Source organism: Centruroides vittatus, unplaced genomic scaffold (assembly GCF_030686945.1).
Source record: "Centruroides vittatus isolate TY-2023 unplaced genomic scaffold, ASM3068694v2 contig_1057, whole genome shotgun sequence".
NCBI classification, from domain to species: Eukaryota; Metazoa; Arthropoda; class Arachnida; order Scorpiones; family Buthidae; genus Centruroides; species Centruroides vittatus.
Genome location: NW_027120684.1, coordinates 1064654 through 1087945, shown reverse-complemented (window position 1 = coordinate 1087945; position 23292 = coordinate 1064654). Strand labels below are relative to the sequence as shown.

At 29.5% G+C, this 23292-nt stretch overlaps 1 protein-coding gene across 2 annotated transcripts; it reads right to left on the bottom strand.

Moving 5' to 3' along the window:
- Positions 1–2200: 2200 nt before the first annotated feature.
- amx (almondex) lies at positions 2201–23233 on the bottom strand. 2 transcript variants are annotated; one of them, XM_067266653.1, is made up of 6 exons: positions 23023–23216; positions 16287–16384; positions 10112–10440; positions 7523–7682; positions 4573–4648; positions 2201–2471 (listed from the first exon to the last, which is right to left on the bottom strand). In XM_067266653.1, the coding sequence occupies exons 3-6, from the start codon at positions 10379–10381 to the stop codon at positions 2303–2305; spliced, it is 675 nt and encodes a 224-aa protein (XP_067122754.1). In that variant the 5' UTR covers positions 10382–10440; positions 16287–16384; positions 23023–23216; the 3' UTR covers positions 2201–2302. The 2 variants fall into 2 exon arrangements, with proteins under 2 accessions (XP_067122754.1, XP_067122745.1); XM_067266644.1 differs by lacking the exon at positions 16287–16384 and having other exon boundaries at positions 23023–23233.
- Positions 23234–23292: the final 59 nt, after the last annotated feature.

The following is a 23292-nucleotide window of genomic DNA, read 5'->3' as shown; positions in this document are numbered from 1 at the left end:
GTAAATAGTTTTTTTTTTATTATTAGAAGGTAAACATGTACTGTACATAATATATCAAAGTAATACAATAATCACGTGACACATCCAAAAATAATTAACAACAGTCGATGTGGATATTAATTGCAAAAATAATACATAAAAGTAAGAATAATAAATAACAACACATACCAACATTATTATTATTAAGTTACAAAAGAGGGACTTTGTTGGAACAAAAGTAATATTTGCCAGAGATTACCGTATTTACTCGCATATAAGACAAGGTTTTCATTCATTTTTCACTTCTTCAAAAACCTGGGTCATCCTATACGCGCGTTGTTGCAAATAATTTTTGTGAACCGTGCATTCGCATTTTTTACCACATGCTCACCCTCTTGTGTTTAAGAACAAAAGTATTTTATCTGGGTCGTATGAATCGTTCTTGTGTATTGTCAGGAGTAAAGATAAATAGCAATAGGAAAAGCAAAGTTTTTGAATTGAATTCCAAAATCAGACTGTAATCCGATATAAGTTTTAATCCGTTCCCAAGTGAAAACGGATGATTATTTGAAAATCAGAATTCGGAAAAACTCTTAAGTGTAATCGATGGAGAGTAGATTCGACTGTTAAGAATTGGCAAAAAAAAAGGTTCCCGATTTTCCGGCTTTACGTGACAAATTATGTTGTCGATTTTACAAGATTTTTCCCTAAAGTTTTAAATGACTAATTTTGCGGGACAATGTGTGCATTTACGTTCGTTTGATATTTTATTTGTGATATAACTCTAATTTCATTTCGTTTAATTAATAAATCTGATTTTCTTTATTTTGATCTTTAAAGTCACACCTGGTCCTATATGCGAGTAAATACAGTACTTGCAAGTTAGAATTTTAAAGTACATTTTCTGTCACTCAGCCTAGGGATAAGTTTGGGTGGGGTGTGTAGTTAGTTTTTAACCGTTAAAATAAAATAAATTTATAAAAATATTTGCGACTATTTTCTTTCATCATAATTTCACAATTTCTACGAAAACCGGACAAATCAATAATTAATCCAAACCATGAATTTAAAAACCGGCCTGGTTGCAACACTTAATTAAGACTATGATTTAGGGAAATTATTTTTCTTAAAATTATAGAAGCAATTGTTGTGTAGAATAATCTAGTGATAATTTTCCTCAATTAATTTGAATTAACTTAATTAAATGTGAAAACGTGAACTATGTTTATATATAAATATATGATTTTAATAGTAGTAGATTGACTATTTAAAGATCATTAGCATTTAGTCTTATGATCATTTAAATGGAAATCAGTTATTAACTCGGATATTTACCATTTAATATGTAACTAGAAATAATTTTGTACAGTTAGATATATTCAATTTTAGACATTGAAAAGATGTGGAGGTATTCCATTTGTTTTGTAGGGGGGTGAGGATACAGGTTACTCAAAGGAATCGCTGTATGAATTGTAACAATGAATGTAGTGACATTGTAATGCCTGTAAAGAATATAAACATAACCTAGGAAAAGCTTTTTAAAATATTGACGCTGGGAGTTGCTCCATGAGTTTCCTGATGTGGACTGGAGCATTATCTTATGGCTTAGAAACATAACAAATCTTTCCAATGCCTAAAATTTAATGCATCTAAACTGTATTCCTCTGTCTCATCTTACAAGCTTATCATAATCCTCTGTAAATAAAAATTCATTCTGAAAAAATTGATTTGTAAAACCAAACTTTAGTTAAGACACAAATAATGATACAATATGATATATGATACAATACTTTTTGAAACTAACATTTTGAAACTTAAGTGAAACTATTAAGTCAGAATGACAGATCATCATATACATAGTGCATATTTAATTAATATTACATTTACAAATTTTTTCTCAAAACTGGAAAGTAAATGTATGTAGTTCAGGACTATCATTATTGAAGACAACTATAAATTCAAAATAAAAAATAAAACACAGAAACTTAAGAGAAACGAATTTATTTATTCAAATAAAGATTTTTATACATATTAAAAATTGTTTTTATTTATGTAAAATATTGATGATAAAAATACTATTACAATTCACAAAAAGATAATTAACATTCCTCAAATCTAGGAATGAAGAATTCTAATTCTTGATATATACATACAATAAAAACCAAAAGTAGTTTTTAAGGGGTGTAAATGGGTTGGCTAAAATTTAAAAAATTTTGTTCAGTTATTTTTTAAACCAGATATAAACAAATTTTTTATTTCAAACATTTTTGTACATAAGTATAAATACTTGAAATTATACATTTTCGTATAAAAATTAAAATACTTAGCGAATGTAAAGAGACATGTCGGCAGGACCCAAGTAACCTGTTGCTATCAATATTACATCCACCAGCGTCCAGACACCCAAGCCCCCAAAACTGAATAATTTTCCTATTCCTTCTTGCCACATGCCGAGATAAAATCTGTCCACTCCAAAACCACCAAGAACAATACTGAAATATACATTATATTTGAAAGATAGTTTGAAGGAAAAAAAAAATTACTTACAAATATTAAATAAAAGATTACACTAAACCAGTGTTTTTCAACTACTGTTCCATGAACTGGTGCCAGTCCACAGAAAATTATTTGACTGTACTGACACTGGTACAGTTGATTACGAGTGACATTTAAATAATAATCTACAGTTACTGTATGTATTTTGTTATGAACAGTAACTCCAGATAGGGGCTGTCCATAAATGACGTCAACACCAGAGGGGAAGGAAGGGAGTTACATGTTGGACAAAGTCAGATGAGGAGGGGGGTTGAGTGTCAATGGACATCTATTTATTTCATAAATTTTATACAGTTTATGCATTTTATTATATTTATTTAAAAATTTTTTGTATGTTTTGTTTCTACCTATGTTATCTATCATTCATAAACTGATAAAGGTTTTAAGGGTGATCAAGTTTTGTTGGACGTCTGAAGAGAGGAGGGGGTTATGGAAACTTGAACAAGCTGGGACTAGAGGAAGAGGGGAGGTAAAAATTTTAAGAAAAATGCCAACATAACTTATGGACAGCCCCATAAATATATATGTCTAATAAATAAGCATAATTTATAGTTGCATATAATTACTGGACCAAGTAAACTTATCTGTAATTTTACTGATCCATGATGAGAAAAAGAAAACAATGGTCTGAAGTATTGAACAATAATGATAAATCAATGCAATTAAAAGATTTCCTATTTGCTGTTTTTTGTTTTTCTTGAATAATTATTGGTGGGGAATAATGTTAATTTCTTTTATTAAATGTTCAAAATGTTTCTTAATAAAAACAGCTTATAAAAATAAAAATTCTATTAATTTTTATTTTTATCATTATTATTTTACATTAGATAACAAAAATTCTATTTAACAAAACACAAAATCAATAATTCTTACTATTCTAAATACAAATCCAAAAAAGATTCACTTGATACTGATATACAGTATATAAAAACTGGCCTCATCATTGATAGACTTTTCCAATAGTCTTTATTTCTTTTCGTCCCTAATAATTGCCACTATTTCCTTTAAATCTTCAGATATACAATACAAGGATACAATGATGAAGCAAAATGTCTCAAAAAATGTTTAATCTTGATTAAAAAAACATTCAGAAGTCTCCTTAAGTTTTAGCATTTTTTAATATTTATGTTACTATGTCATGTAGATCTGCACAAGTGTATATTACAGTAGACCCCCCCCCTATAACACGGGTTCATATAAGATGGATTTGTATAACACAGTGGAAAAATTGTGATTGTGATTGTGTTTGCATAACATGCTAAAAGAGCCTTGTATAACATGGTAAAGGAATGAGACAGATTGTCATGACCGACTCGTGTCTCGACAGGATTGGCCAAATCTGGACCAATAGTGAACATTGCACAAACCGTTGAGTTTAAACAAGCAGCAGATCTACTAAAAAACATTTATTATTCAACAGCCATAAAAATTATATTTCTATTAATGATGTCTCCAAAGTTCAGCAAATTTTTTGCAGAAACAATAACTTATCAGGAAACGCGTTTGCCGTTCGACGAGCCACTCTGCGACAAAAATAAGCTTAAGCAAAGGCATCTTCAAACGGTGCGTACTCGGTAAGTATTCCTACAATTTTTTGTTTATAGCATAGTTTATATGGATTATTCCCAAAAAATTATACGTGTTTTGGAAATGTTCAAGTCAAATTAGTCTAGAATCAATTAATTTTATAGAAGACTGTACCCCCTAAACTGCACAAGTGCCGAGCTCATGCATTTGTGAAATCTAAGTGACTCGTACAACACTGAATTCATATAACACGGTAGATACTGGAACGTATCTACCGTGCTATGGGGGGTCTACTGTACTTGAAAACTATAAATATATAGTCATATTTTATAGATTCTTTATTGATATTTTAAAAATTGTTTTTCATATTCTATACCAGTCATGAAATACAAAATATATAATAAAAATAAAAATTTATTTACTATTTTAAATTTATTTTAATGCATTAAAATTATATATTAAAATAAACACATATTTAAATTTAATTTAAAATTACAAAGTAATTCAAACCTTAAAAGAAGAGCAGTTCTCCAACTATATCCTTTTGTCCAATTGCATATAAGATTTTTTGGAAATGTTCTGTTTCCTGAAAGATTATTTTTACATAGTAAATAAATACATTTTAAATTTAAATTTTAAATGACAATATTTTATTAGTTTAATACAAAAGATTTAGAGGCAAGGGTTGTAAATTTTAAATCAGCCATATAGTCAATTTAGAAGTCTAAATTTCAGTTTTGAGTAGACAGACAATCATTTCTCATCTCTCATTTTACTGCAGATTACTCTCTAATAATCAAAGATACCAAAATCTTACAGAAAAATTGAACTCAATTCATTCTGAATTATGAAATTTTCAAGAACATTTTAAAGCAAATATATTTATAGAACTTTGCAATAATCTAAAAGAATTATTCCATAAATATTATATAAATTACAAAATGTAAATAAAATATTTTATTAAGCAATTAACTAAATTTGTTTCATTGTTTTCATTAACAAAATTAACTTAATGAACATTACTGTATAGTGCTGTTTCAACTATTTGAAAAGAAAATGGTCTTATAAAAATATATTCTGCTAAAGACATTTCATTTAAAGTACACCCAATTCTGTTTTTACATGATAGGCATATTCAAAAAAAGACAAGCTACTGTCCTCATGGAAAAACAGAGGATTGGTTCCATACTTTAAAAACCAGTAAAAATCCTTTATAAACCAACTAATGTAATAGGATATGTCTAAACAAAGTATTTCAATTTTAGCTAATAAGTCAGAGATCAGGAATAGTAACTTATTTGTCAGTAAAATTTAATAAATTTATATTATTTGCACAAATTTTATTTTATTTTTATTAAACTCTTGCAATTAAACAGTGAAACACTGGACAGAATATAATAACTATTCCATGCTAGAAAAAAAAATTAGAAGAAATGCAATCATACAAAGAAATTGTCAAACTTCAAATTAAAAATATTTCTAACTGCCTGACTGCTTCAATTGCAGAATAAAATGAGAATGAAAGACTGATATTTGAAATGTGTATAATGACAAGGCCATAAAAAAATAGGCAAATCTTAAAACTTACTTGACGTAGCCTTAAATAAAAATTTGAAAAGTTTTTTTAACAAGGAATAATTTTCTATACAAGGACGTATCAATATTTTTTTTCTTAAACTGACATTTTTAAAAATGCAAATATATTGAAATATGTTGGAGTCATAGAAATCTTCAAATATGTTAGAACAAAAGAAATCACATGAAAAGAGAAATCGAAATTTTTCACGGTATTAAGTCAAAATTATTTTTAAAAATTTATGTAAGAAATGGAATTGTGTATTCCAAAATGTTCTTTTCTTAATTATAAAATTATTTTTCTCTCAATATTGAAAATATAATCATTTTGGCATTCCAAAACTAAAATATTAATTTATAAAAATATATAAATTATCATCTAAATTATATGGTCATTAGAATTAAGGGTAGTGGCTTGAAGAAGTTTGGAAATCAGTGGATTAGTAGATCCTATCATCTAATAACTAGCATTTAAAACTGATTTATCTTCAATTTTTTCAAGCCACCGCCTCTTTGATTTCATAAAGTTATACCCAACACCCCTAACCCATTTTCCTTTGTGTAAGAAAAGCTTGGAAATATTTTTAGAAAAACTTTTCTATGAACCTCAAACTTTGTGTTCTTACCAGTGGCGTAGCTAGGGTGGGGCAAGTAGGGCACATGCCCCGGGCACCTTTCAAAGGGGGCGTGCAAAATCGCCAATTATTAAATTTAAGAATCAAAATAAATCAATTCATATCAAACAATCTCATCCATGACTCACACGCTTCGCGAATGAACAAGAAGGAATGAGTGGCACGTGCAGGCGGTGCACTTGCTCGTTCAAATTCAACACTTCTCACGCAGTTGTTTATTTTGTTTACATGTGATTTGTGATTCTGATTTAAATACTCCTGAGCGAGTGAGCGTTAATGAAGCTACTTGATTTATCTAATTGTCAGGGTCAGGATAGAATCGTCTGGATGTACGATTCCCGCCTTTTCTTGTTTCTTTTTATTTTATTTCAAATTATTCGACGCTGCAGAAGTCGGTTGGAAAATGACCAGTAGTTTTGAATCCACGATCGCTGAGTGGCCGTGGATCATCGGACCATAGCTGGACCTACGACAGAGCTAGGTAGCGCTGATTGGTTAATCAAACTTAACTTCAATCTGTATAAAAGGTTAGAGTTTTGGCGGAAAAGGGGAGTTGGCCAAATGGACTGTTTTATTTAGTGTATCTGTTTTTTATATTTAAATAATTTTTGATGGGGCACAACTTTGATTTGTGCCCTAGGCTTCATTTCGATTGCTACACCCCTGGTCTTTACCATGAATTGTTCTCAACATCTGGAAACCATTATATATAATGTTTCTTCTTACCCATTTTAACAGAAGAAAAAAAAAAGTTGTCAATGACCCCAACCTTTACCTAACCACTGTTCAGTATCCTGCCATTCACTTGCTTCTTTTCATCCCCCTAGATTTAATCACTGCCCACAGGGTGGTGATTAAATCTAGGTAGTGCCCTCTTTATAGTGCCTCAGGCAGTGTCCATTTTGGGAACCAATGTTCTAATCTATTGAATATAAAATTGATCCTGATAATTTTTCAATCACAGATTATTTAAGAGTATCTTGTTCTACATTTTATTATAATAGTGATGACTGACTTTAATATAGGTCAATATAGTTAGGCTGACCTTAACATTTACAATCCAATAAGGGGCATATTTCAAAATCTGTGAAAATAGGGTCTACAACTAAATAAACTTTGGTTATATTTTTTAGAATTTTATTTATTTATTGACCTATAAATTGATGATGATATAATAGCATAAATTCAGTTCTTATATTCATGCATCAAAATGAAGATTTTGTGATAAAAATTTGGCAAATATTACTTACCTAAACAAATAACATTACTATGTACCATGCAAGTAGTAATATATTTTTGTCGTGGAGCAGTAATCACTTGGCAGCTTGAATTTTTTTGACATGTATGTTCAGTATTTTCTGTTTGATAACAATAACGACATTTCATAGTTCGCATAAAGGTCGAAGGACCCTGAAAATTTAAGAATTTAAAATATTACTTTACAAACAAAAAGTTAGTTTAAAAATGAATCAGAAATTAATAATAATCAAGAGTAAATACCTATACAAAGAAATATTACATCACTAATTTACAATGATTCATACAGCATAAATACATATTAATAATTCAAACTACTGATACAATTAATATATAAAGATCTACCAGTCAAATTTATTTTATAATTAAGTCCAGATAGATTCAATGTTCAAAACAAACAAAAAATACATTATAACAATCATTAATTTATTTTTCTTATTAGTGAATATAAATGAATTTATTTTTGAATTTTCTAGTCTGAATTCTAAAACAGTTTCCAAACAGAATAAATTAATATTTAAAATTATTTTTAAAGAAGAATGCCATCTGTAATTTAATACCTTAAATATACTTTTTATTATAATTTCTTACTTTGAGATGCTCTGTAAGTACTGTTTGTAATTCTTAGAACTTGAGAGATAGTATATATGGTTGGCTGATGTGGGAATAAAATCCTGAAATCCATTCTGTACAATAAGATATAATAAAGTATCACAAAGTTCCTATATGTCTGGTATCTGTTTTATACATGACCAAGTATATTTAAAATTTTTAAACATGTAAATTGTACTTCTAAAAATTTTAAATTTAATTCATTCAATATTCAGTTCAAGTGTTGATATCCAATTAATCTACTAATATCAGATACATCCACATTATTATAATCTAATGTATTAATAAATATTTACTTCCTTTGAATTAATTATTAATAATTCAAAAGAAATAAGCTACAAAAAATTATTCTTTAATATTTATAACTGTTTGTTTTATATACAGTCATAATTTTATTCATAATAAATCAATGCGTAATTTATAATTCTAGAATTCACTTAGATGGTTTATATAAATCAGAGGTCCACAACTTTAGTGCTGGCTCAGGTCACATTAGGTTAAATAATTTTAAACAGGATGCAATTTAATTGCTAAGAATATTCGAGGGTCCATTAAGAAAGTTTATTACTATTTAATTTGTACACAAATTGTGTGTCTAGACTCAAACATATTATATGGATTTAAATTAAAATAATGTTAAGGCATTATGTTTAGACAGGCCTATTAACAAAAATATTTTCATCAAAATTAGACAATAGGTCATATTTTAAAGCATTCAGCAGATCATATGTTGTGTACATCTGTAGATAGTTTTGCAGTGGCAGTATTTATGAAGAATGAAGAGGCAAGAATTTTAACTATAGAATTCCCAGAAGATATCGTCTAATAAAGACAGTTAGTCAAAATTAATCAGTGTTGGCTGAAAACATATACCGTATTTTACGGACTATAAGACGCATTTTTTTCTTCGAAAAATTGCCTCCAAAATTCAGGTGTGTCTTATAGTCTGTAGCATCTTATAGGTATTTTAAATAAAAAAAAAAAAATGCTTAAAAATTAAAGTGCGTCTTATAGTCTGTAGCGTCTTATAGTCCGTAAAATACGGTAATCATTTAACAGCTATCATCAGCCTCAACCAGTGCTGTAAATATTAAACATCAATCATTTAATCATTTGCTTGCAGTATAGCAGTTTAACTTGTTAGAAATTTTTACTTCAATTATATGTTATTGCAAAAAAGCAGATAAACAACACTGGATGAATTATTATTAATTAATAATAATTATTATAGTTAAAACTATATATATATAACTATTTTGGAATTGGCAAGACCTTAAACAATTACAGTAAATAGATTATACTATAATATAATTTTTTCTCAATGTTTCCTATAACCCAACAGATCATATGTGATAATTTATGAATAAGATTTTATAAAAATTATGCCAATTTAGATGAAAGTCAAATTTTCCTAAGATCCTAACCACTTACAAGATCTTCATATTAGTAAAAAAAAATAATATGTTTATGGGAGATCAACAAGACCTTCTCTATAGGTTATATCATAGTATATCAGAAATTGAGGGTAGCTATAAATCAAGTTTACTATATTACTTTTGTCTGAAGTTAATGTCAAAATTTTAATACTAAAATGTCACACAATAGTTTTTCCAAGTATTTGTGAGCACCTCTTATATTTGTATACAGATAGCCTGATAAGGAAGTTATTAATAAGCATCTGAGAAAAAAATTAGAATATAAAAATGAAATTCCTAAGACTTTTCTACTCTGTCAAGCATGATCATCATAAGAACTGTTTTTAACAAAAACTATAGTCAAGCAACAAAAGTTTGAATGAGACAAAATCATAAATTATCTGCAAAAAGAGAATTATTGTTGATCTTTAAACATATATAAAACCACAAAAGAAACTTTACTTTTTATTAACTAAATTTCAATTTTATTATTTAGTCCCAATGGTCAAACTTTTGATTAATTATTATTAAAAAGATATAATTTTAATCAATTACCTGACAAAAATGTTTTCCTTTAACCTTGCATTCAACAGAAATTGTTTCACCATATACACAAGAATAATTAAATTTACAATCAATACAATCAGCACTGAGTTTTTCACAAGGTATTTTCATATCACATAATTCTGATAATACAGTCTTTGATTCAGAAGTAGATGTAAAACTTATGTTGGATTCATTTTCTGTGGGAAATGACGAAGATGGCATAACTGATGTATATCCCAAAGTATTATTTTCATTATTATCTGCTTCATGTCCAAGCATATGTCTAAATGCACTGCCTGAATGACGCAATGTATGAGATGCAACACCTATCCCACTTTCTGAAATAAAGTAATTCTTACCATTACAATTTTTAATCTGAGATTTTAATATAAAAAATATATAAATATAAATAATTTTAAAACTAACTCCTTTAGACAATATAGCATGTCTGAATTCTCTTCTTTTAAATAATTATTTTTGGGATTATATATTACTCCCTATGGAATTTTGGGACTGAGTATATATCTGAACTTGGGACCAAGGCGAGTTTAATGGTACCCTACTTTTGGATCAGAGACCAAAAATAAGAAAGTTATCATATTTATGATTTCTTGCCTTTCACAGTGCATTCCATGCCATTTTAGTTTTCCAGTAGGTGGCGCTACTTGTAGTTTCCACTGGGTACAATTACACATATCATTAAATTAACTTAAATTAACACATTTATAAGACACCACGTCATCTGGGTACGGTTACTCATCATATCTTGTCTTCCAAAGTAAATAGGTTAAGTTAAGTTAGAAGACACACTAACCTAAATATTAGAAAGAAAATTAAGCAGACGACACTGTAGTTGTTAGTACCACCATCTAGTGGTAAAGTCTGCAAACCATTAAAAAAACACTGTGAAAAGCAAGAAATCGTTAAACACTCAGTGGCCCCATCTCCGGGAGATCTGTTGAAAGCACAAACATTTGAATGCCACCTCCTTTTTTTCCTTTTGTTCAAGAACTACTGTGAATCAATAACTAGTGACGTTAAACACTAGGTGCCCTGCCGGCGGCTCCCCTTGTGAAAGTCTGCAGGAGCACAGTCAAATGCCACCTAGTAGAAAACTTTAAAATGGTGGAAAACTCTAAAATGGTGTAGAATGCACTGTGAAAGGCAAGAAATTATAAATATAATAATAATAGTCTTTATTCATAATAAAGGAGCCTTTGCTACAGGGGGAATTGATTAAAGTACAAAGAATTGTAAGCACTGTACAAAGTATTAGGTTAATTGTAAATATTATAATAATTTACTTGAACATATAATTAATTCATGTAATGAACATTCAATTCGTTAACACTTTGGGTAAAAAAATTAGCGATTTTATACATAGTCATTTTAGACAGATTGGCCAAAGTGGATCTATACTTTAATTCGTTATTTGTAGAAAATAGGTCTGAAGTTTGAAAAACTACCAAAGAAAATTTCAAAGCTGTACAATCACTGAGAAGATGAAGTGCAGAAAATGTGTTGAAATTACACCAATAACATGATCTTGAAGTCAATATAAGTATTGTTTACAATTAAGGAATATTTGTTGAGTCTCAGTTGAAGTAACAGACGTTTGATATTTAAAGATGTGTTCATTGTGATAATGTTCGATTGAGTAGGAAGGCTTAGAATATGTAAGTACCAAGGATGATATGTTGAATTAATTATAGCATTTTGATCACTAATCATCGATTGCGAGAATGCAGAGTCCATCATCATAGAATAGGCATTTTTACAATTGTCAATATCGTTGTCAAATAAGGAACTAGATACTCTGACTCTGAAAGATTATAAAACTTTATTAAATTTATAGCATCATGTTGTTTTGTTGATATTATCATTATTCATTTGAGTATTCATAATGTGAAATAGAAATTTAATATTATCATCTTTTGAGTTCAATAATCAATAGTAGAATTTGATTAGTCTTTTCATAAAGAAGGGGAAAAGTTGACATCTGTTTGTTTCTGCACGTATAGCGTATCCAGGAACAGTACACGTTCGAGTTTATATAGTTTTCGTAGGAATATTATATGAAATTTTTCCAAGTCATAAAATAAATCAATGGCCCAAATCAGACTGGCATACAGAATAGCTGGCATTATCATTGAATTAAACATTCTCATATGAAGTTTTAGATTCGTAATTTTTAAACTAGCATCCAAATAGAGAATGTTATTGATTAGTTGATTGATTTTAACATTAAGATATTTCAAATGCATCTGAAATTTACCGTTCCAGTTGAAAAACGTACCTAAGTATTTTATATTATTGACCAGTTCTAAAGGTTGATCATTTATGTAGAAGGATTTCTCTTGGTTTGCAAGTTTGATATTGTTTCTAAAAGTAACTATTTTTGATTTGGAGATGTTAATCGATAAGAATATAGAGTTCAAGTAGTCATTAATTATATTAAGCTTATGTTGTAGGGTAACTTTGGTTGGGGCCAATAAAACCAGGTCGTCGGCATATAAAATGTAATGAAATGTTCTTCCGTATATATAAATGCCTTCTGAATCATTTAGAAACAGCTTATCAATATCATTAATATAAAAATTAAACAAATAAGGAGACAATGGTTCACCTTGAAGAATACCTCAATTTATAGTAAATTCAGGATATCGCCGATTTCCATAAATAATATTGATTTTGTATGAGGAAAAAAGATTCATAATAGTAGCTGCGAATTTATTACCAGTTCCAAATATTGTTAATTTTTTAACCAAAGAGGGTACGTGTATAGAATCAAAGGCCTTAGAAATATCAATGAATGCGGCAAAAATTTTCCTTCGTTTTTTTCTTAAGTATATTTGGATTAAGGAAGTTAACAAGAATATAGCCATTTCAGTTCCTTTAGATTGATAAAAGCATATTGGAATTTCGAGATTAATTTTTGGTTTATAGTCCATTTTTGAAAACGTGTTGCTAATATGGATGTGAAACATTTTCTTATAGTAGATAGAAGTGCGATGGGGCGATAGTTCTCTGGTGCTAATCTATTTCCTTTTCTTTTGTAAATCATGAGTAGCTTAACGGAGTTCCGTGATGACGGGTAAGTTGCTGAATCGTAAAAATAGTTAAATAGTTCAAGTAGCATTTGTTTTCCTGACGGAGGTAAGAATTTAATGAATTTGTTGGTAATTAAATCTAATCCTGGCGATGATTTTAGTTTTAGTTTTCCAATGGAGTATTCCAGTTCATCATAGGTAATGGGTGAATCAAGAAAATCATTCGTTAAGGCTATTTGGTAATTATTTGATAAATTTTCATTAATCGGAAATCTATTGAAATAGTTAAACCATATTAAAAAGTCTATATCTGGTTGGCGTTCTGGACGAATTTTACGCAAGTTTTGAATTGATGACCAGAAAAGTAGATTATTTTTGTTTGCTAGCATTCGTTGTTGTAGGCTTTTAAAATAGTTTAATTTTTTTGCTTTTAATAGATTGAAATATGATATTTTTAGTTCTATCCAACCGAATAAAAAGGATGAAAAATTCGCCCAGTGTTTAAGTTTACGTCACTACATTGTGTCTTCGAAAGAAAAGAAAAGGATGATATTTTTAGTTGTTTATATCGCTTGAAAGATTCTTCTGAATAACTTATTCTAAATTGTTTTAAAGCTTTATTCTTTTGAGTTTTGAGCTTGTAGCAGTCCAAATCATACTATGGCTTCTTGAATTTATGTGATATATTATACTTTGAGTTAAGTGTATGAATAAATTCTTTTATTACTGATTCAAATTGAAAATATTTTTCTAATCCCTCTGTTGGAGCATAATTCAGTAAATGTTTAATTCTGTTACTAATCGAAAGTTGGTATTGTTGATAGTTATAATTGGTTATTTGATGAGATATTGATTCATTCTTATGTATTTCTAAATAAAAATTAAATACAGAACATGTAGTTCTGTATTTAATTTTTGTAGTTTTGTCATTCTTATGTAGTTGATTTTTTGCTATTTGAATAGACATTTTTATTGGAAAATGGTCAGAGAGATCATAATTCAATACTTGGATCTGCATACATAAGTCTATAATTAGTTCTGAACATATGATTAGACTATTGTTGAACAGCCAGAGTTGGTCAGACAAGTAAATTCAGACGGGTAATCATTTGTAATTCTGCCATTCAGTATATAAAGTTGTAGTTGATTCATATATTCAAGTAATTGCAGTCCTAATTTGTTATGTTTTTTTATCTTTTGATTTACGAGTATTTTGAATTAATAAGTTGGGTCCCTTGTATTCCATGTCCATTTTTTGGGCTATTGTCGCATTTAAATTTCCTATTATTATAACGTAAGGGGTAATGATTTTCCATTGTTCAATGAGTTTAAAGACGTCTTTTAAAATCTGAAGCTGGTCTGGAGGGATATAAACTAGTATAATGACTATTAATTTGTTTATCAAAAACTGTAAGTCTGGATTGGTAATTTGGATTAAGACTGCTATACAGTTAAAGTTTTTGTAAATTCTTATATATTCCTATATTTTTCTTGATGAGCAAGCTTAAACCATCATATGGGCAACCAGGGCCAGACTGGTTTATGCACCACAGTTGATATAACAGTATATTCCATGTGTTTATTTTTTAAACCTTTATGTGGGGAAGTCAACCAGGTTTTGGTTAGTCCCATTATATTGGTATTGTTCAATAAACATTTAAACTCCATACTATCAATTTTTTTCAATAAACCATTACAGTTCCAGTTTATTATGTTCAGGTAAGGTTTTTCTCGATTTTTATTGCAATCGGTTTCATTATTGAGTGTTGTCGAAGATTGATAATTATTGAAATTATTTAAGTCGTATATTCTAAAAAATCCTCTGCATTTACCAGTTGATTTGTTGAGAAGCTGTAAGTTACTTTTTTCTGTTTAATTAGAAGATAATCATCTTGTAATTTAACCTGTATATTTCGTTTTTTTAGATTGATATAGTAAGGTAGTAAAGCTTTTCTTCTCTTACGAGAATTAATAACCAAATCTACAGACATGTTTAAATTTTGCCATGGTCCCAATGATTTATTTTGCTTTAATTTATTGAAGGTGATCATAATTTGATTTTGCAATTGATCAGATTTTAAAGTTAAGCATTTGATATTAATCTTAGAATTAGCAATATTCTGAATGGATTTTATTTCTTCAACCAATTTGCATAGAATATTTAGTGAATGATTCAAGAAATTCAATAAGTCTTCTTCATTCCTGTCAGCAAATGTTTTCGAGTAATCATATATTATTATATTATTATTGTTTAATTTATTATGCAGTGCATCAATCTTAAATTGAAGCAACTCATTCTCGTTTCTTAATTTTGTAAGCTCGGATTCGAATTTGTCATTTCTATCTCTCATAGAATGGAGTTGATCAGTAAAGTCACCAATTTCTTTATGAATAGTAATGATTTCATTGCGGATTAGAGAAAATTGGTTTTCAATTTTTTCGTTACTAGAAGTAATCAGATCGACTATCTTCTTCCAGAGAAGTGCAGTTGACGAGTCCGATAATTCCATATTTGAAGTTGCAAATGAAGAATTCAAAGTAAAGTATTCACTTACCGAAGTGGTCGATTCTACTCTTCATGATTGAGTATATTCAGTAATCAAGTTGCTTTCACCTTCAGCCGACTTTGTATTGGACGAAGATTGCGTAGCTCGAATTGTTGGAGGTCTACCTCTTTTCGTTGGAGTTTTTTGAAGAGGACCTGGGTTAGGCTCAATTCCAGACATTAGTAGTAATAATTGAGTCAATTTTAGAATCAACATAGTGGAAAAAAACACAGGAAAAATGAACTGGGTAAAATATTTTCCGACGAAACTGGGTGTAATCGAAAACTCGCCAGTCTTCATGATGATCGGAGCGCCCCCCGGAAATTATAAATATTATAACTTTCTTATCTTTGGTCTCCAGTCTAAAAGTAGGGTACCATTGAACTCGTCTCAGTCCTGAGTTCAGATATATACTCAAAGTCCTGAAATTCCATAGGGAGTAATCTATAGTACAGCCATTATTTTAAATAGAAACTATGCTTTACAGCATTCTGAATTTATTTTATTTACCATTCTGATTCATTTTCATATAAACTCTACAAATAAATTTAACTCTTACGACACTTAAGCATCATTTAATTCATGTACCTTGTTCAAAATATCTGATGTGATAAAGAGGATGTTAAAATAGTTTTTCTGTAGATTGCAGTTGTATCTTGTAGCATTATGGCATGAATTTTCTTGAACTGAAAATTATGGAAACTTTAAGATTGATAGAATTCCTCCTGTTATGAAATTTGATAATTATGCATTAATATAAAAGGTAAGGATTGAACTAGTTCCATAATATTAAATGTTCTTAAAAAGTATTATAACTTTCATTTGACTCCAGAGATCATTTCATTTTATTCAAACTTTTTATTGAGTTACAAATAATTTTTTGTACTGTTTGCTAAGATAATTTTAAAAAATTTTAATTATATTTCAATAATGAATAAATGAAAGTGAAAAAGCTGCCTATTGGCATTACCAGAACAAAATTTAATTACTGAGAACAAAATATGAGCACTTTCAACAGTATGTATTTTTAGTAAGGGCATCGCTTGTTTTTTTCTTTTTATCAATAATGAATGTTTAACTATTATAAAAAATTACTAAACTAATAATTTAATAACAGATTAATAGAATGCTTTTTTATAATCTTTTATCATCATCTAACACTATATATTATATTACATTAGCAGTGGCATAGCTACATATTCAGCACCCCAGAGCAGTGTTCCGCAACCTTTTTCTACTCGCGGCACACCCATAACCAACACGTCACACCAAAATGTTATTCCCCTCAAAAATGTATATATGATACGATACTATTAATAGAATTACGTAATGCCACTAACTTATTATTATTATACAGACATCAACACCTGTGAGCAAATTTATTTTACATATAATTTCTTAGAATACATAAAAATGCGTGGCTTGTAATAAAGAATAAACAATCATCATCTTATTTCATCAGTGCTGCGGCAGAGAATGAAATACAAGCATAAGAAACACAACAACTGTGATAAAAACATATAAATAAAACTTGAAATTAACAGAATATGTAAAAGTTCACGTCACACCTTTCACCATGTGACGGAACACCAAGCGTGCCGCGGCACACCGGTTGCGGAACACTGCCCTAGAGCAAGTAGAATCCCTTATTCTTCAAAAGAGATCTCACAAAATTTATTTTTAACATTTAGTTTAAAAACATATAGCTAATTATTTCAATTTAAAACCTTACTTAATAACAATTAATCATTATGCCTTTGTGTCCTTTCTATTATTTAAATTTAACCCGGGTGAGGTCGCAAAGTTCAACAACTTATAGAGGTCGCTGCGGGTCACCTCGACCCGCATTTTAGATATTAATTTTCTTCTTAACAGTTCAACTTTTTTTACTTTTTTCTTTTAAATATTATTTTTCATTCTGTTTAGTAATTTAATAAATATATATGTTTAGTTTGTAAGCCTTAGTTAATTATTTATTAACATTCGAATTTACATATTAAATTTTGGGGAAAATTTTTATAAGTATCTGAAAAATTTTAACTATTTAAAAAAACATGAAATAATTAGTGATGATAGAAGTTATTTTTATAATAGAAAAGATATGTCACTTTATGATTTTAAAAAATTATATTTATTTTATTTACATTACATTAATAATACAAATTTACGCATACGTCAAGGGTCGCTGTGGGTCACCATGACCCAAAAGAGCCAATATCTCTTAATGTGTTCAGAGAAACTGAGTAACGGCGATACGTTCAGATAATAACAATAAATTTAGGAAGCTACTGTGAGTCACATCGGTAAAACTTAATTATTAGCGATTCAGTCGATCATGAAATAGGGGGTGCGGGTCAGAATGGGTCATGCGACCCCTCCCGGGTTAATTTGTATACTAGTACTTTTTATATATTAACAGGACTTATTATACTGGAAAATATGGATGCAGATATTTAGTCTTACAGATCAAAAATAATGTTTTTTATTTAGTTCACCTGTATCTGTAAGACTTTGATCTGTAAGACTAAATATTATACTGAAAAATATAGATGCAGATAAGTCCTGTTAATATATAAAAAGTACTAGTATACAAATTAAATTTAAATTACTTAACAATTTATTTGAGATTCAAGGCATTTCAACAATAAGATATTCAATTTAATAAACACAAATACATATAATAATAAAAGAAAATATAATTCTTTAAGTACTTAATAATATTTACTACATATTGTATAAACTGTATTGACAAAATGTATGCAAGTTTAGTTTCATAACAAATATATAATAATACATAAAAAAAACTTCAAAATTGTTGTTTTCTCACTTTATCATTTGCAAATCAGTCAATCACCTTTTCCAGATCAAGTTGATAAGCTATTGTTTTCTCAATTAATATAGTAGCCAGAGCTAAGACTGTGTTCTGATGTGCTGCTTCTTAAATAAGTTTTGATTAATTTTAGTTTTGAAAAACTTCATTCTGCTGTCACTGTCATCACTGGTAAAGTTAAAAAAATGAAGCATGCTGCAATAATGTCGGAAAAGCTACTTGAGGCTGCGGTGTGAACTAAAAGTAGTTCAGCAACTAAGCTTATAGAAGTAATATCTTGTACCTGAGTATAAAAATGCATCTTAAATCAAAGTAGTTGAGGTCCAAAACCAGGCGAAATGTCAGGGGGATATGTCGATTGTAACAATTCTGATCCTTCCAGAATATTTTTTTCAGATGACGCGATGAGACGTGCAGGTGATAAGCACTTTAAAAGTGTACATAATTGTCGAACGAATTCAAATCTAATAGTTAATTGAATTAATTATTAAATCCAAAATTTTTTCACAAATGTTTTTACTAGTTTTTATTTAGCCCTTTCTAACTTGGAGACCTCTTGATTCATGCGTCTGGAGCAGTTTGCTCCAACTGCTCCACAGTAACTATGCCTCTGTACATTGGTGATGCAATGGTACCAAAATTTTGCTCAATTCCAATTCTGCTAAAAACTCCTGATTCTGATATTATTCCAGATTCCAACTCTTTTAAATGCTTTCTATAGTTTATTTTAGTGTAAAATAATTAATGGTTTACATTATGAGCCTGATACATTCATTAATTAATAAACATCAAGCTTAGGAATAGAAAATAATTGGGAAACTCAGAATCAACTTTTCAAAAGACATCTGAAAATTCTCCATATATACCGTATTTACTCATGTATAAGACAATTTTGCATATAGTCGCAAATTCCCACCTTCAGAAGGTCATTAATTTGTCTTTTGAGGGCAGGCAAATAGCTGTATGGGATACTGTATTGCTTAACTTTTATCGGGCACTTAGACATCAGCTCAAGGGAGTGCAGGTAATCTTTGGTCCCCGATAACTCGGATGACTTTCAAGATTAAAATAAAGAAAATTAGATTTATTAATACAATTCTAATTTTATTTCATTTAATCACAAATAAAATATCAAATGCATGTAAATTCACACACTGTCCCAAAAAAATTACAGGCATTTTAAACTTTAAGGAAAAATCTTGTAAAATCAATAACATAATTTGTACGTGTAAAGCTGGATAATTGGGAATCTTTTTTGCCAATTCTTAACAGTTGAATCCACTCTCCATCAATTACGCTTATGAGTTTCCTCAAATTCTGATTTCCGAATAATAATCTGTTTTCATGTGGGAATGGATTAAAACTTATATCGAACTACAGTGTGATTTTGGAATTTCAATTTGGAATTCAATTCAAAAGCTTTGCTTTTCCTATTGCTATTCATCTTTACTCCTGACAATACATAAGAATGATTCAAACGACCCAGATAAAATACTTCTGTTTTTAAACACCAGAGGGGTTGCATCCGGTAAAAAATGCAAATACACAGTTCACAAAAATTATTTCAAAAATGCAAAAAATCCTTAGCTCATGCATATAGTGATGACCTAGGTTTTTAAAGAAGTAAAAAATGAATGAAAACCTCATATTATATGCGAGTATATACGGTATGTGGATATGCATGCTTTTATTGCATACTACAAAATAAATCTGTAATCTTATTTCAGATAAAGGTAATATTGCAACACTGTTCTCAAAGAAATTACAGCTAATTCGCTTTTACTAAAAATTCTTGGGGATACTATAGATTACCACCTATGGAATTTCGGGTCTTTGAGTATATATCTGAACTCGGGAGACCGAGACAAGTTCAACGATACCCTACTTTTGGACCGGAGACAAAAAATAATAAGTTATCATACTTTTTTCCAGCAATCGCGTGATGATAGGCAGCTGCGTCGCTCTCTCTGCTAAGTCGGCCTCACTATCACAATCGGGAGTCGCGTCGCTTGCCATTAAAATTGCCTTCAGTAGACGTTTCCCCCTTTTTTTTACTTTGTTCAAGAACTACCGCGAATCAATAACTAGTGACGTTTAGCACATGGTGGCCTGCCAGCGGCTCCCCTCCGGGAGGTCAGTCGGGAGCACAAACAGTGGGAACAGCCGCCACGTTTGCTGCCATAAGTAACATTAACCGAAATGGCAATCGCGCGATGATCGGAAGTTGCGTCGCTCTCTCCACTCTCATATCGCGTGCTAATCCTACTGGAGATGACCATAGTCCAACGTCATGGTTTGCAGACTTTACTGCAAGATGGCAGTACTAGCAACTATGGTGCCGTCTTCATGAGAGCATTAAAAAGTATGGTAAGTGAAAAAGTATGATAACTTTTTTATTTTTCGTCTCCGGTCCAAAAATAGGGTACTGTTGAACTCGTCTCGGTCCCGAGTTCAAATATATAATCAAAGTCCTAAAATTCCATAGGTGGTAATCTATAGTACACCCAAATTCTTCAATTTCTTCAATCAATGAAATGCAAGACATTCTATTACTCAACCACAGGCTGACACTTGGAAATAATTCACCATACAATAAATTTATCTTTTTTTAAATAAAATTAATAAAGTATATTTGCAGTACTAGTCTGTAGTTGACACAAAGTATGATCAATAATCTGAAAAAATTTGTTAGCCAAACTTCTCCCCCAATTATTTTTAGATAATCAATGCTCCATTGTAATTGAAAAGCACCACCATAGCAAACCATGTTAAAATGAAGTATGTCTGTAATTATAAATAAGTACTTGACTATAAATTGGTTGGCATGATAAATGCTGTTTATAAAGTGCAAAAACATAAATTGGAAAAGGCTAGAAATCAGAATTATGATCACCATGAGTGTCCAAACAGAAGGAAAAATGGAACACTTGCCCCTAGGATTAAGTAAAAATAAATTCTACAAATTATGATTCTAAAAGTGATTGAGATATGTAATCTTACATCTTCAATCATGGGATGTTTTGTTTGTCTTTTTTGTATTGGTATAATACTGAGTTCTACAATAGAATTTATTGATGTAATTGTCTCCAAGCTTTGCCTCCCTAGAAAATTTTCTCCAGACATCCATGATGATTACTGTTAACAATTAGATTAATAATTATATGCTAAAAATTTGATATATTTATTAAATGATTATATTGATATAATTTTGACATACAATATACCAATTATCATGTCAATATATGCATTTTTTACATTTCTAAAATGTCATTTAAATTAAATATTTAAAAGTACTTCATAAAATTTAAATCAGAAAAAATATAATTTTGAATTTGGTAAGATTTTATTTCTGCTAGATACAATTGGCACCTAATTAGAGAAGTAAGTTCATCCCTATATAAGGAAAAAACCCAAGAGGGTCTTCAATAGTAAAAAGGTGAACCTTGGCAAATTATTTGTAAACTTGCATTTAGTACATATACAGCAATAAATAAAAACAGCATTTAACCAGAGCTGCAGACTACTTGACTAACTGAAAAGGATGTAATGTAAACTTTAAAGCAAAATTTTGCTTCGTATAAGAATTTTTAATTGCTTTTTATAAAAAAGAGAACATTAAATTTTAAACAATGTTTAAAAATACTATCGTGATCATTTTTTGCTCTCTATCATATTCTCCGTCAAACGATGTAAAGCTATACACAAAGTAAAGCCGAATAAAATCGGGCAAGAAATGACTATAATACTAATAATTTAATAGACAATTTGGCATTAGTCTACCTCTAATGCCAAATTGTCTATTAAATAATTAGTATTATAACGATAGAACTGTTCTTTTTTTTTGTTTTATTTCCTGACAAGAGCCTCTAACTAGTGGCTAGAAACATTAGAACACTACAGTTATTTGCTGGAAATTGCATATAGGGTGTTAGTTTCTTTTTGGTGTACTGTTCCAGTTTTTACATATGCTGTTATTTATCTGTTTTGTTTTAAACACACATTAATTTTTGCGAATCATTCAATATTCAGGAGTGAGGCTGGACGGACGAGTGGTTACGACATCAGTCTACCACTCTGGGGAATTCAGGTATACCAAATAGACCAAAACCTCATAAGAATTTTTTAGGAATGGTCTGTTTCCACCATCTACAGTATCTACCTTATTGTGGACTGGGCAAACTCACAACAGGCTTGATAAAAAAAACCCTCTTAGTACCCACATGGCGGGGAAAAACTGGTACTAAATTTTAGGGTCATGTTTAATATTAAATTTAGGATCACTCCTAAATTTATGACTCTTCATGTGCCTTTTTTTTTTTTTTTTGCAGATAACGAGATGGCCCACAACTCTAACAAAACGTCAAATTTGTCTGACGTAAATATTACATTGCATCATAAATATTTGTAATTACAGGTTTATAATGTGTTTAAAAAATCGCTTATAAAATATAAAAACTGAACGTAACATAAATATTTAATTTATAATTAAGTTACCTCTACGACAATCACCATTATCTGTTTTGGACAAAAACACGATCCCGAAAATCAAGCAATATAATATATTCCATGTTCTCATCCTTAAGCAACCTCAAAACTACATTAAAACCATTTACTCCCGCAAGTTTTCATAAGAAACAGATTTTTAAAAAAACACGTCTTCCAGCATCACCAACTCCATCACGTGATACAAAAAATGCGCATAATTTAACTAAAGCCACCAAGTGGCCTATTTATTTACTTTCCTAGAATATAATTAATATATAT